This window comes from Salvia splendens, chromosome 20 (genome assembly GCF_004379255.2).
Source record: "Salvia splendens isolate huo1 chromosome 20, SspV2, whole genome shotgun sequence".
Taxonomy (NCBI): domain Eukaryota; kingdom Viridiplantae; phylum Streptophyta; class Magnoliopsida; order Lamiales; family Lamiaceae; genus Salvia; species Salvia splendens.
In genome coordinates this window covers 19,267,943-19,283,365 of record NC_056051.1, presented here as the reverse complement: position 1 = coordinate 19,283,365, position 15,423 = coordinate 19,267,943, and the positions used below count along the sequence as shown (strand labels likewise).

At 38.4% G+C, this 15,423-nt stretch overlaps 1 protein-coding gene across 1 annotated transcript; it reads left to right on the top strand.

The window, feature by feature from the left end:
• The first annotated feature begins 7,788 nt into the window (after positions 1-7,788).
• On the top strand, positions 7,789-10,706 carry LOC121781802 (cytokinin dehydrogenase 7-like). The gene is made up of 4 exons (XM_042179497.1): positions 7,789-8,643; positions 8,724-8,999; positions 9,557-9,819; positions 10,237-10,706. The coding sequence occupies exons 1-4, from the start codon at positions 7,987-7,989 to the stop codon at positions 10,553-10,555; spliced, it is 1,515 nt and encodes a 504-aa protein (XP_042035431.1). The 5' UTR covers positions 7,789-7,986; the 3' UTR covers positions 10,556-10,706.
• The last annotated feature ends 4,717 nt before the right edge of the window (positions 10,707-15,423 follow it).

Sequence of the window (15,423 nt, the reverse complement as noted above, 5' to 3'; positions counted from 1 at the left end):
TAATATCCGGCCCATGCACCGGCAAAATGTGCAGGTCTACCAGAAACACATGCTTCTGGACGACAATCCTCGTTTGCTTACTAACCCACGAACAAAGGAGTGATTCGCCGTTGCCAACATATACTCTGAACGGTCGAACTTTCAGCAGCGGGAGGGCCAAGCGCTCAGCCACCCGAGAATGGAGAAAGTCGTGTGAGCTTCCTGTATCCACCAAAATCCGAACCTCCATCGATCCCACAGTCCCGACCAGCTCGATGGCGTCCTCCTTTTGACGACCCTCCAATGCATAGATATGAGATATGTCTGCCGTAACCAACTGTGTGTCGTGAGGAACCTCTTCCCCTTCACTCTCCTCCTCCGACTCACCGTCCGTGCCCATGTACACCAGGAAACGCCCCCGACAGTTATGGCCCGCTACCCACTTCTCTGGGCACCACCAACACAAACCCAGGTGAGATCTTTCTGACTTTTCTGCTTGTGACAACCGAATCACCGGAAGTTTTGAAAATTCGGAGAACTTTTGTTGAGGAGGGCGCGAAACCTGTTGTTGGGGAGCCGGCAGGGCCAATTGCGGTGGTTGGCCGAGCTGTCTGTTCTCATAACGATTCCCAGTGCGTCGGGAAAAACCTCCTGCAGGCGGCGGCCGATCGATGCAGCCGTCGCACTCCACCGCCAGAGCCATTGCGGCTGCCACCGAAGACGGATGTTGAAGATGCACCTGGTTCTTAACAGGCTATGTGAGGCCCTCTATATAGATCGGAAGGAGAATGTACTCAGGTACCCCTCTCACCCGATTCAACATGGTCTCGAAAGTGGTATTATACTCCGCTAGCGACCCAGTCTGACACAACTTCGCGATTAACCCAATAAAATTCTGAAAACACTGCGGGTCAAAGCGACGTCGCACATCCTCCAAGAAATCTGCCCAGTTCGCATTCGAGTTATTATCCCTGTAGTTAAATATCCACTCCGATGCCGGACCCTCAAACATCATGACCACGTAATGCAAACGGTGATCCTCTGGCGTGCCCATATGGTTGAAATAGTACTGAACCCTCGAAATCCAGTTAACCGCCTCGGACCCGTTGAAACGAGGTGGCTTCATCTTTTCATAGCGCGGTTTCTCATAGCGTTGGTGATCATACCGCATAGAGTCCGAATACTGTCCCCCATCCCGCTCACCCAATGGAAGATCCCAGGCCGAGGGTCGCGCGTCGTAGCGCCCCTCCTGCCTAACGGCCGGATGATCCCATGCAGATGGATGGTTGTTCTGAACAAGCGCGCCACCGTATCCTGGTGGTGCCCAGGGAGAACTATCCATCGGCGCCGAACGTTGCGGCCCCCGCGTAGTCGACGGCCCCGCAAACCCTAGTTGCGGCAGCGCAGTCGTGGAGACCGCCGCCGTGGGTATATGATGCCGATTCGGTGATCCTCTCCTCCACCCCGACGGTCCATCGTATGGCGGGTCAGGTTCAGGCCGCGATCGTGGCTGACGACCCTCCGCATCCAGGCGTGCCTCGACCCTCGCGATCGAAGCCAGGATGTGTTCAAAGGCCAGGGCCTGAGCATTCAACGGCGCAGATGCCACCACCAACGGCTCCAAGCCGGCGATATACGGCGGCGACGAAACAGGGCCCGAAACAGGCAGCCCTCCCTCCGAAATCGACATGGATTGCTGAGTACGTGATGAAAGCACCACTTGTTAAGGAGAAACTCCCCTAACAACGAGTAATTCCTTCGAGAAGTCGCGGGAGCCTTTGCCCGACGATCAATCGCGAGAAGAATAGGTTTGAACGTGAACAAAAAGATAGCGTAAAAATATTTTATTTCTTGATGGTGAAACAAAATACACGCCTATTTATAACTAAGGACCCTAGGGTTGATTCGACCTACGATCCGGGAAAGAATCAACGAAGAAAACTCGGAAAGGAGCTTAAAGCCCGCTCAACTAGAAATATCCAATAATTAAATAAAAGATTAGGAAAATAAAGCAACGAAAAATAAAGACTCTAACTAAGCCAAAAAATAATACTAACTACTCCTCTTCACTTTCGGCCGGTGTAGAAGTTCGCCAGATGCTCCAGCGGCCGCCTCTGTCGTCGTGGGCGATCCCTCGCGATCGTTCTATCCGGTTCCTTGTCGACCTTCTCCGACGTGTCGAAGTCCGGTTCTTCCATCAGATGCTCTGGCCTCGTCTCCTTTAGCCTCGCGGAAGGTTGCACCGTATCAGCCGCCGCCACCGCCACCGGACCCCCCGCCTCTCGTCGCAACGGGCGTATCCGGTACGCCGGAACTAAGTAGATTGAACATCGTATCCAGTGCGTCTTGATCTGCCTGCGTGAAAGGAGAGCTGCTGGATTGGAAAGGGGTCTCCGGACGCGGATGGTGAAGGGCGTCGAGGTTGGGTCTGTAATCTCCAAACGCCAAGCGGCTCAGATTCCTCTGAAAAGGTTGGGGCGTTGAACTCGAAGACCTCCACGGCTGAGATGGTGGAGGAGTTGGACTCGATGCCCATGGCGGGGGAGATTGATTCCAACTCAATGGCTCGGACGGAGAGCCGCCATATCCCGACGGCTGAGAAGGATAGCCTCCATATCCCGACGGCTGGGAAGGATTGCCGCCATAACCCTCATCGTGTGAGCCGGGTGATTCGTCGTCTCCACCTTGCATTTTAGAGAGTGAAAGTGTAGATAGTGAATGAAGGGAGAGTGTGTGAAAATGGTGAAAATGGAGGGTAGAGGAGTGGTATTTATTGAAGAAATTTTCGAAAAAAAAAAAATTCGAGGGGCCTAAGGCGCACCGGCCGTCGCCCCACTATACCTATAGGTGCGCCTATCCCCCACCGCCCTGTCCTTGCTCCCTATCCGCCGCTATCTCGTCCGCCCCACTCTGAATCGTCCGCCCCGGGGCGGACGTTCCGCCCACTATAGATTGCCCCCTCGTCGCCCCCTCCGAGCTGTCCGCCCTCTTTCTCCTATAGTGGATGCTCGTATATGCGGTGCTACCATGATAGTGGGGACAAATAATCATATTTGAATTCTAAATTTTTAAAAAAATCACTCATCTTTTAACTAGTTGAAATTCATGTAGTTGAAATTCATATGCAATGACGTATGCCACTAAAATATGAATATATCCATATAAATGTTTGTTCCAACTAGGATATGTATTGGAAATCAGATACTACTACTAGATTTTATGGAGATTTGAATGAATCTATACCCAATATTGGTGACCATCTCTCCCAACTAAGAAAATCAGAACAAGATCACAAAGATTCACACACACAATTTTCCATACACATTCAAATTGAATGAGACTTGATCAGATTCAAGCAGTCCTTATTTATATTTAGGTCATGCACAAGAAAATTAATAATCTACATATTTGAGAATTTTTGATATCCATAATTTCGGCTAACCATAAATATGTGGAGCTATTAAAAGTGGCTTAACCGAAAAAAATTGAAGTTGCATTATCATGTTTAATTCCATTATTTATCATAAGTCATATCAAGTATATAGAAATATGATACTAAATGAAAGGACAGGGTGACACTAATTTGACATGAGAAAAATATTTTGATATAACCAAAGACCAATTCTCTAATTATTGGACCATATATAGGTTAGGTCATCCGCAACTCTGTCTTATCCGTGCTTTAACTGTCCCTTAAATTACTATCATGGGCTCCACTGTACTTTTTTACTCCATCTCTAAACTAGGGGACGGAACCTGCAACCTTCCATCTCTTATCCGTCCCTTAAACGCCCCTTAAATTACTATTCATTCAATTTCATTTTTTATTTTTTATTTCCAACAAATTCAATTAATAAAAACACACTTCATTAAAAATAAAATAAAATTACAACATAAAATTCTAAAAAAATTAAAAACCTCATTAATAAAATCCTAAAAAATAAAAAATATATAATTTAAATAAAAAAACATATTTTTTAGTAGATTAATTTGTGGGAATGATTTGATATTTATAGAAGTGATTGGAGGCTTAAAAAAATATAAAAAACTTGCAAAAAACGCCTATAAACGGCTAGTATATTTTTGGGATTTTTTTTTAATTTTTGAATTTTTCCTGAATTTAAAAAAAACAAAAAAAACATATTTTCGGATAAAAACGACTCCCACTCGCGGGCCGGCGAGTGGGCGTCACGGACGAACCGGAGCTCGCCACGTCGCCAACGCGCGTGGCGAGACGTCTCGCGAGCTGTCCCTCCGGGACGGGCGTTTCTCCGTGACGGGATGGAGACGGAAGGCTGCAACGCCGTCTCTTATCCGTCTCGTCCCTCCGGGATGAGATAAGTGACGGCTAAGGGACGCGTTGCGGGTGGCCATACAGGCAAATTGTAATCTCTATTCATCCAATACGTGTCACACATTTTGTAATTTTTTTTAAATAAAAATTATGGAGACATGAATTGATTAAATGGCAGAACCGCATCTTCTATTCTTGATCCTTTAATGATTTTGCTTGTTTTCCAAATATAATACTTCATGAGTGATAATTTTGTCTTTATAATGTCAGCAAAAAGATAATCATTTTAGGTAAACATCAAGTGTCATGTTATAGTAAATTTACTTAAATAATGTGATGAATTGATGATGAGACCCCAACATAAATGATTTTCTGGGAATGGAAATCTTTTAGGGCATCCACTATAGGCTCGGAATTGCCGCCACCGCGGCTGACTATAGTGGGCTGGGCGTCCGCCCCGTAGCAGATAAATTTTTTGGGACGGAACATCCTTCGCCGATTAGGCGGCGAGGACGCGCCGATAGGCACGCCTGCCTATAGCACATCCGTCCGGCGCGGCAATCCGGCGATTTTTTTTTAATTTTTGACATTTTAGAGAGGGGGAGATTGGAGAAGGAAGAAGGAAGGAGAGAAAGAAGTAGCAGGTAGTACACGTTTTTGGAGAGAGAAAGAAGTAGCAGGAAGAAGGGGCGTCAGTAATTTTGGAGACAAATCCTTTAAATAATTGATGATTATTTAAAATTAAATTTGTTTTTTTAATTGTTCGTTGTATAATTTTACTGTTTCCAATACAACGAATATTTGGTCCAATTACATTGTTTTCTAATTATTTACCTTCCGATAATATTAATTATAATTGATTTAAAATAAATGAAAAAAATAAAATGAAAAGTGACTAAAAATTTTGGGGCTATTGGAAGTGTCCACCTTATAGCTGCGGACACTTTTTTTTGTGGGCACGGACAAATAAATTGAGACTGTGGAAAAAAAAGTGGCGAGGCTATTGGCAGTGTTGTAAGCATATCAAGTTCATCTACGTAGGAAATCTAAAACAACAGATGCAAATCTTGCTAACTGCCCTTTTGATTTTTTTTAATTTAAACAAGAAGTCAGATTAGCTGACAAAAAAAGATTTTCTGGGTTCTTGTTCAACATTCGCCTGCTATATAACATTTACAACGACGTAATTTAATTATATTATTTCTCACTATATTTTGGAGAATGAGAGTATCACTAATTTATAACCACATTTAAATAATTAAATTGAAGAAGAATCGAAGAGTGATTCTTTAAATTGGCGGTTACAGCTGACGCAAATAAAACAATGAAAAAAAATGGTTTGAAGTCTAGAAAAAAAAATCAACTCATACGTAATCTGTATTAGTCACATAATCATTTAAATTATTACCTTAATCCCCTTTTATCATATAAGATGAGAATAAGCTGTGTCACAAGTCAACATCTACAAAAGATTATACGAGATTAAATAATACCGACCTATAACAAGTCTTAGTCAATCCATGGATTAGTATGCTAAAAATTTAGTTCCAATTAGGTACCAAATCTTGCCTTTCACTTTCCTATATAATCGACAAGATTAATCAAATCAAATTATAAAATAAGACAGATAATACAGAGGATTATTAGTTCGAATGAAACAAACTGAAACACATAAAGACATATGTAGAGAATATTATCTTAATTCATAGTTAATTAGGAAATGTCAAAATTAAAGATTAATCAACCTCGTCATCTATATTTTTGTTGTAATTTAGAAACAATTTAACTATTTTTATGAACAAATAATAACCATATTAATTACTCAAGTTGTCTAGAAAAGATTGAATTTTAGCATTGAAAGAAAAAGAGTTACTACTTGTTTAATGAAACACATTCACCGTTGACGCATATTAGTCGGGATTGTTTACTTTTATGCTGGGGTCAAATTACCAATAATTATTTATTTATTATAACATCAAAATGATTATCCCTTTTTTGTGCACCTCCTTTTAAGTTTTAACATTTCAATTTAATTTGCTGATTTCCTAAATACTCCACGAAATATATATAGCAATTATCAAATAGAGAAATACTACTAGTACTACTAGTTTTTAAATCAAAGTGCTTGGGATACCTCATTATTTACAATCTAACGTGATTTGGATAAGTGCATCAATGTTTTTAGTTTGTTTTATAAAAATAAATGTCCGAAATTCGCTAAATAGAAATTAACGTGGTTTCAAATTTAGTGGAGTACCTATGGAATTTTGGAGTTGGTTAGATTTAATTGTCATGTATTCATTTTGCTAGTAACAATTACTCCTATAATTTAAAAACAATGTTATCTAGCAAATGGGTGAAGGGGAAAGATTCGATGAAATTATGAGAAAGCCGTTCTCTAGCTATTACAAAATATTTTGCAGCTAAGCCATGTTGTTCTGACGACGAAACACCGTTGGATGTGCTTTCGGAGTTGATCAATTAAGTTGAGAGGTAGTGAAAGACCGTACACATTCGTGATTCTGATCGATAATTTTTTATATTATATACGCATCTATTATAATGCACAACATGATAGATGACGACAACCGAGATAACACTTTAGTGGCAAGTCAAGTAGGACACTTCTACTTCTAGATTGACCGTTGTTCTTGCTCCAAAAATATGCACTCCCGCTATCCTCAAAAAGGAGTCTCGTGTTTCCATTTTGATCCGTCCGCAAATAGGAGTCTCGATTCGTAATTACTATAAATAGTAAAAAGATCTCACATTCCATTAACTCCTTCCACTCACGCCTCATTTAAAACTAGTATATATACAAGTTAGATCCATATTCTATAATCTTTATTTCATCCACTTTTCTTAGTACTCCCTCCGTCCCATCTCATGTGATGGATTTATTTTCAGCACGGATATTAAGAAAAATGATATGTATTGATTTAAAGTGGAGAGAATAAGTATGAGAGAGGAAAAAGTAAGAGGGATGAAGAGAGAATAAAGTACTCCCTCCGTTTCTTCATAGTTGAGTCATTTTTCCATTTTAGAAAGTTCACTCATAGTTGAGTCATTTCCCCATATAGTAATTTTTTTCTCTTTTTTAATTTACTATCTCTTACTTTATTATCTCTACTTTATTCACTTTCTACGTTATTCTATCTACTTTTTTCTCTCTCTTACTTTTTTATCTATTTATTTAACACATTCAACCTCTCTTTCTTAAACTCCGTACCAAAAAGTTTTGCTTCAACTATGAAGAAACGGAGAGAGTAAGAAAGAGAGAACAAAGTAAAATAGAGGGAATAAAGTAAGAGAGTTGATCACTTGAGGTGGGACGGATGGAGTATTTTTTAAAACTCGTGCCGAGAAGAAATGAGACATTTGTTCTTGGATATATATACATTTTACTACTTTATTTATTCCGAATTACTACATGTTACATGTATAAGAAGTGGAGTGGAGATGTGGAGATAGCCTGATAGCATTTACTGATACACAGACACGAGATATATTAAATCCTTTTTAACCCCCTTTCCTTATTTATTAGAGTAATTCATTTTCATATTTACAGCAAATTAAAACACTCCCAATTTCAATAATTTTCCAAATACAAACAGTAGCTCTTACACCTCTCTCAGCTCAGCCGTTTTAAATCCCAATAATTCATTCCATTTCAAGAAAAAATAGGTAACCGTTTTTCTCCCCTCTTTCCCACCATGATTGCCTACATCGAGCGATTCGTCCACGAAAACGACGTCGATTCACCCGACTCCGCCTCCGATTACACCGGCGACGTCCTCTCCGACCTCTCCGACGCCGGCCACGACTTCGGCGGCCTCCAATTCTCCAAACCCCTCGCCGTCCTCCGCCCCTCCGACGCCTCCGACGTCGCCAAAATCCTCCGATTAGCCGCCCGCTCGCCGCACCTCACCGTCGCCGCCCGCGGCAACGGCCACTCCGTCAACGGCCAGGCCATGGCCCACCGCGGCCTTGTCGTCGACATGAAATCCCTCTCCTGCAGAATCACCGTCGACGCCAAGGGGATCTACGCCGACGTCGGCGGCGGCGCATTGTGGGAGGACGTCCTCCGCCACTGCGTCGTCAATCACCGCCTCGCGCCGCGCTCGTGGACGGACTATTTGGGACTGACGGTCGGCGGCACTCTATCCAACGCCGGCGTCAGCGGCCAGGCTTTCGCTCACGGACCGCAGACGGAAAACGTCACGGAGTTAGAAGTCGTTACGGGAAACGGCGACGTTTTGGTGTGCTCGAAGAAACAGAATTCGGAGCTCTTTTTCGGCGCGCTGGGTGGGCTCGGGCAGTTCGGGATTATCACCCGCGCCCGAGTCCTTCTCCAACCCGCACCCGACATGGTAAAAAAAATTAAAATTAAAAAAAATAAAATTGAATAAATATGTGATTAATTTATTTTACGTGGATGATTGTTAATTAGGTGAGGTGGATAAGGGTGGTGTACACCGAGTTCCGCGACTTCACCCGGGATGCCGAGTCACTGGTGACTCGGCCCGATGGGGACACGTTCAACTACGTCGAAGGTTTCGTCTTTGTCAACAGCGACGACCCGGTTAATGGGTGGCCGTCGGTTCCATTGGACCGGTACGGGTCATTCGAGCCGGTCCGGTTCTCCAGCTCAGCCGGTCCGGTTCTCTACTGCCTTGAGGTGGCCTTGCATTACAAAAATGAGGATTCGCCTTCCACAGTTGACACGGTAAATTAATAAATCTTCTTTTTTTCTCCCAATTCGCAATAATAATTGGGTAATTGGTTTAGTGGGTGTGGGCCAATGGTAAACTAAGGGAAAAATAGACTTAGTTTTGACCTAGGTGTCTGCTAATTGGGACCTCTCTCTCGATTTTTGATGTTGACATGGAAAGGTAAAAATTGGGCCCCACACCCCCCTCTCTCGTAGTTAAAATAAAAATAAATAAAAATAAAAAAGTCAAAAAAGGCCCTCCGCCACTTGTCCTAACCACCACCGCGGCGGAGACAAAAAATGGAGGTGGTGAAAACTGACCACACGGCGAGGTATGTATCTTCTATTAGATTTTCTGACAGTATCAAAGGTTAAAGTGGCCACAGACTCCGGTCCTTATTACGAGATTGACACTGTACTTCCCCTCTGACCTCTGCCCCTCCTTAAAGATCTTGCTAGGGGTACAATAGTAATTTCACCCTATCCAAATTTATAGTTTTTCAAAACTAATAATATTTCAATTTAAATGTATCGATTTTATCAATTTTGTATTAAAATTAGTGTGAATGCAGAAAATGAAGAGGTTGATGGGAGGGTTGAGAGGGAAGGAGGGGATGAGGTTCGAGGCAGAGTTGGGGTACATGGAATTTCTGTTGCGAGTGAAGCGGGTGGAGGAAGAGGCGAAGGCGAAAGGTATATGGGGAGCCCCACACCCGTGGCTGAACCTGTTTGTGTCCAAAAACGATATTGGTGAGTTCGATCACGTTGTTTTCAAGAATATTTTGAAGCATGGCGTTGGTGGCCCAATGCTCCTCTATCCTCTGCTACGCTCCAAGTAAGTGCCGCCATCACTTGATTCAATTTGTGTAATGCTACTGTTGCATAATGTCTTCAATTTTTACTTGGATTATTAATGTTACATAATTCTATTGTTTGTTAATATAATTCTATTACTTGAATTGATTGGATCGTAGCACTTTTTTCAGATCAAGGATCGATTAATTAATAGAAATTGAGATGTCTAGTTCCTCAATTTTTGAAATATTGTACTACTACATATGTTATTAATTTATAGATAAAAAAGAGAAGTAATGTTGCTTTCAGGTAGTGTTTATGCTATTTATGTGACGACAAAAGTTATTAACTGGACAAACCACTAGCTGGTGACACCTCAATCTTTTTGAAAAGGACATAATTGCCCTTGTAGTACTATTTTTATTTATTTTTTGTTAATTTTTTATTTTGAATATAGGTGGGATAGTCGGAAGTCGGTGGCGCTGCCGGAGGGGGAGATTTTTTATTTGGTGGCGTTGCTCCGCTTCTGCTCGCCTTACCAAGACGGCTTATCTGTGCATCAAATGGTTGTACAGAATCAAGACATTCTTCAAAGCTGCAATAAAAATGGGATTGACTACAAGTTGTACCTTCCTCACTTCAACTCTGTGGAGGGGTGGAAGCGTCATTTCGGATATCAATGGACCAGATTTCAGGAGAGGAAAGCACGATTTGATCCAATGGCTATCCTTGCTCCTGGCCAGAAAATATTTTCAAGAAATTGGCAGCACTCATGATATATTCATATTTTTTTAAAAAATTTTTTGTTTTGTATTGTTATATTCTGCGTGTATCTCCATTAGGTTTTAGGAGTTTTGATTTGAATTGGTGAAAGCAGAATGTAAATGAATTTGTGGAGGAAATTTTGATTTTGATTTTGATTTTTTATTTTGTTTTGGGTGTGATATTTTGTTTTATTTTGGGGGGTTCAATAATGAGATGGGGTGCCAAATCCATATTTCGAATTCTAGAAAATCCAAAATGGATGGGTTCTAATTTTTTTTGTCTTTGACAATCAGCCAAAGTCGCAATCAATACAGTTCAAGCTCTCAATTATTAAAAATGGTGGGCTGTAAAGTATCAAAGGGCTTCTGATCTGCTAAATTTGACACTTCAAAAGTTTTCTTTACTATTATGATTGTGATGTTTTTCTAAATCCTTCATTGTTCAACATTTTATTATACTTCTAATTCTACTAATCAGTTGGTACTTTGAAATTTCTTATTTCAAAAGATTGCAATACATATTTAGGTCAAGATACAAATGGTTACGGAGTAAAATAATTCACTTCATTTATTCAAATATACACTCCTTTCATTGTATAGGAGTGGAAACATTTCTTTTAGTCACACAATTTAAGATAAAAATTTGTGTTAAATGAGTTAAGTAAATGAATAATAAAATAGGAAATGAAAATTATGGATTTCACTACTATGTAACGTACTAAAATGATAAAATGACTCAACTATTATGGAACAGAGTACAGTACAATCAAAATACTCCAAAAAATTAATCATTTGGTGGTAGTGAGTCTATTACAAAATATTGTTCAAAAGAAACTGTCCCACTAATTAAAACTATAGTGGATTTCATGTATAAGTGTGTCTAAAAAAAGTAAATTGGAATAATATATTGATCACACAAATTAGTTAATTGGTTATGTCGTGCCTACATTCTAGAAAAAGACGAGAAAATAAACAAAATTAACGTATGACCTCGTAGAATTTCCATAAAACCGGTCAAAGGTATTTCCCGACATAGATAAGAGTGCTTCAAATCCATCTTCGATTAATATTGATGAAGAAATTAGGACATTCACAACGGTGTCTCAATACCTAGGCATGCACATGGTTCAAAAACAGCCGGTTACGGTTTGGAACCGGTGGTTCACGGTTCAAAATTTCATTGAACCTAAACCGGCCCGCCAAGGTTCTAGGCGATTCTGGTTCAAAAAACCAGCGGTTCATGGGGCGGTTCAAAACCGCCGGTTCCGGGCCGGTTCGACGGTTCAATTTTTTTATTTTTTCCTTTTAGTTTTTATTTGACCGAGACTACAAGTCACAACTTATAATGTTGAACTTGAGCCTTTGAGTTGAAAGATAGTGCATTGGATGATTCTCTTTTATAGCTACATGTTCTTTGATGTGTTGCTATTTATTTCAATGTGAGTTAAAAGTCATTATTTGTAACTACATTGTAGATTTCCATCATCTTTGTTTATATCTTGACTATTTTCTATTATTATAATTATAATTTAACAACAAATATTAATACATAAAGTATTATTCTTTAATCCTTTATCATTATGGATTCGTTTGTGTATAAGTTTATGCAGTATATGCTAACTAATAAATACCATTATACACATTAAGAGAATAATTATTACAAATTGTATTAATATAGCGATAACTATTATACGAATGGTTATTTATCTATATACAGATCATATTACTCAGTAATTGTTTATTCTTATCAATTAAGAATATATTCACAAATAATAATTTTATTTATATAAATTATACTACATCTATTAGAATAATAGCTATTATACAAAATCATACTATTAGTCTACTACTTATATATAAATATATAAACTATATTATATCGCTATACAAATCATTCTTTAGTTATCTATTTTTATCATTATGATACAAATTATATTAATTGTTGTTCTTTTCACATTTTAATCAATATATTGAGAAAAATTAGCAACATGCTTACATTTAAATCCAATTATTTGAACACGTCCACATTCTATAAATATACAAATTATGAGCAACATGCAACATTCAAATTTAATTAAACTATTCAAACTAAACTATTCTAGTTGATACTATTATTATCTATAAATTTGTCGTAGAGAAAAAATCATACAAAAATAAAGATAATGTTAGTGAATAATAAAATGTAGTATAAAATAAAGAAAAGTAGAAAATAAAAGAAAGTTTTGTATCTCACATTGGAAAAAGATGAATGAATGATCTAAATACATAGTTACAAAAGAAAATACTTCAACATATTTTGTCTCACATTGAAAGTGAAACACAAAATATTCAAGGATGTCTCTATAAAAGTGAAACAACCAAGAATGATTTATTATAATTATTAAAAGTGAGCACATTTAAATCCAAATATTATTTGAACACATCCACATTATATAAATTTACAAATTATGAGCAACATACAACATTCAAATTTAATTAAACTATTCTATTTGATGCTATTATTATCTATAAATTTGTCTTAGAAAAAGAATCCTGATAAAAATAAAGATAAAATTAGTGAATAATAAAATATAGTAAAAAAATAAAGAAAAGTAGAAGACAAAAGAAAGTTTTGTATCTCATATTGGAAAAAAGATGAATGAATGAGCTAAAAATGTAGTTATAAGAGAAAATACTTCAACATATTTGTCCCACATTGAAAGTGAAATACAAAATATTTAAGAATGTTTCTATAAAATAGAAATAACCAAGAATGGTTTTTAGAATTCAGAGGCCCAATAAATAAATATGGGCTATTATGAAATTCTTGTATTTATTTATTTTTGAAAATTGATTGAGTATTAAATATAAAAATTAAAATTTATAAATAATAAATAACAAATATTTTTTTAAAAAAATTCATTTGAACCGCCGGTTCGAACCGGCGAACCAGAGGTTTTGAACCGCCAGTTCCGGTTCCTGAAATTCTTGAACCTGAACCGGCCCGCATGAACCACCGAACCGTCTGCCGGTTCGGAACAACCGCGCAGGTTCCGGTTCCGATTTTTGAACCGGCGGTTCGGTTCATTTGTGCATGCCTATCAATACCGTCTTTTAACCGTCTCATCACTTAACTATTCATGGACCTCACTGCACTTTTTACCCCATCTCTTAACTAAGAGACAACATCTGCATCTCTCCATCTCATCCCTTAACTATTCTTTCAATTTCATTTTTTATTTTTATTTTCAACATATTCAATTAATAAAAACACACTTCATTAATTAAAAGAAAATTACAATTTAAAATCCTAAAAAATTACATTTTTGCAGAGATTGGAGAGGAAAGAGAGATGATATAATGTTTGTGAGAGTGAGTGTAGTGTTTGTGTGAGGAAAAAATGGTGCGGGAATTGTGTGTGTGTTTTGAGAAAAATAGGGGGGGGGGAATGGTCAAAAGGTTTTTTTTAATTTAAAAATAAAAAATAAAAATACCCTGAATCGACGCCCACTCGTAGCGCCGGCGAGTGAGCATCACGCCCCAACGGTTGTTCGCCACGTGGCCGACGCGCGTGGCGAGACAGCCCGCCAACCGCCCCTCCCCCGGGCTACGGGACGAGACGGAGCATCCGTATCGGTGTCTCGATGCCGTCTCATCTCTCTGGGACGAGACCGAGCCCTCATCGAGTCACTGATGCGGATGCTCTCATGAGTTTGAGTTTCACCATATCAAATAAACTATTGATTTGATAGATGGGAATCAGATTCTGTTTTCTCATGCAGAAAAGGATAAAAAAACACTAAAAAAAACTTTTTGTGATCTTTTTATGGCCCCGATGGCTTTATGCAACTATAATCAAATTAAATTCGTTCTCACACATCACCCCTCTATTTCTATAGCTTCAACTTTTTTACATAAATCTTTTTCTTTTCCCCTTTAACTTTCACATTAAAAGTAGGGAAAATTTTGAACAATGAATAGATGATGAAAAAGGTCCAATCACACTACTCACTAATTTCTAGTGGATTGATCGATGTATTGTTGTAATCACATTAGTACCAATCAGACAATTTGTCGAACAAAATTTGAAAGATTAAAATCTGTTCAATCCCAAATATTTCAACATCTAAAATTCAAATTACAAAACGTAAAAAATTTGCAATTCTTTCATGTCTCATTTCTAGCAAAATATGCGATAATATATCAGTCGATTTTAAACATACCACCCATCACATAACATGAATCATTAAAATAAGTGAGTTAATATAGTCATAAAATAAAGATGACAATTATAAAATTTTAATCTCTCGTGATTTAATTTTTATATTTTGAAAAATGTAGGGTAAACCATAATTTGACCATTTATCCTGAATTCCTGATTTATTTGGCAAATTGTTAAAGATGTCATATGTGTATTGTGATGAATTGACATCGCGGGAAAAAAAGTCAATTGGAGCACTTCTAATTCGACACCAAATTTTAGTAGTGTTGTTTTATGAGCAAAGTAGAGAAAACAAAGTAACGAGAGAGAGAAAAAGTAGAGAGACTAATATTTTATATTTATAAATGTTTCATTTAGAACGGGACATTCCAGAGGAAAAATGCGTCACTTAGAATGAGACGAAATAATGAGAAATTTCTTGGCCTCATAATGTAATTGGAATTGCATTTTTTTTATTTACTACACACAGGTAAGATTATGATTTATCGTAAACTGCACCATATATTATTTATTTTATTAAAAATTAAGATAATCAACCGTTTTCAATTTGCGTAGTACAATACCATGCAGGGTATTTACAGTGGGAAATGTGCCATGCAAAAAAAAAAATACATACGTCCTCGACATTCGTTTCATGCATCAACGTACTTTTTCGAGTTTCTACATTTTAAAGATGTGT

Coding starts and splice junctions, on each gene's coding strand:
- LOC121781802 (XM_042179497.1), top strand. CDS start 7,987: ATGATTGCCTACATCGAGCGATTCGTCCACGAAAACGACGTCGATTCA. Junction 8,644..8,723: donor TCCAACCCGCACCCGACATG/GTAAAAAAAATT, acceptor ATTGTTAATTAG/GTGAGGTGGATAAGGGTGGT. Junction 9,820..10,236: donor TATCCTCTGCTACGCTCCAA/GTAAGTGCCGCC, acceptor TTTTGAATATAG/GTGGGATAGTCGGAAGTCGG.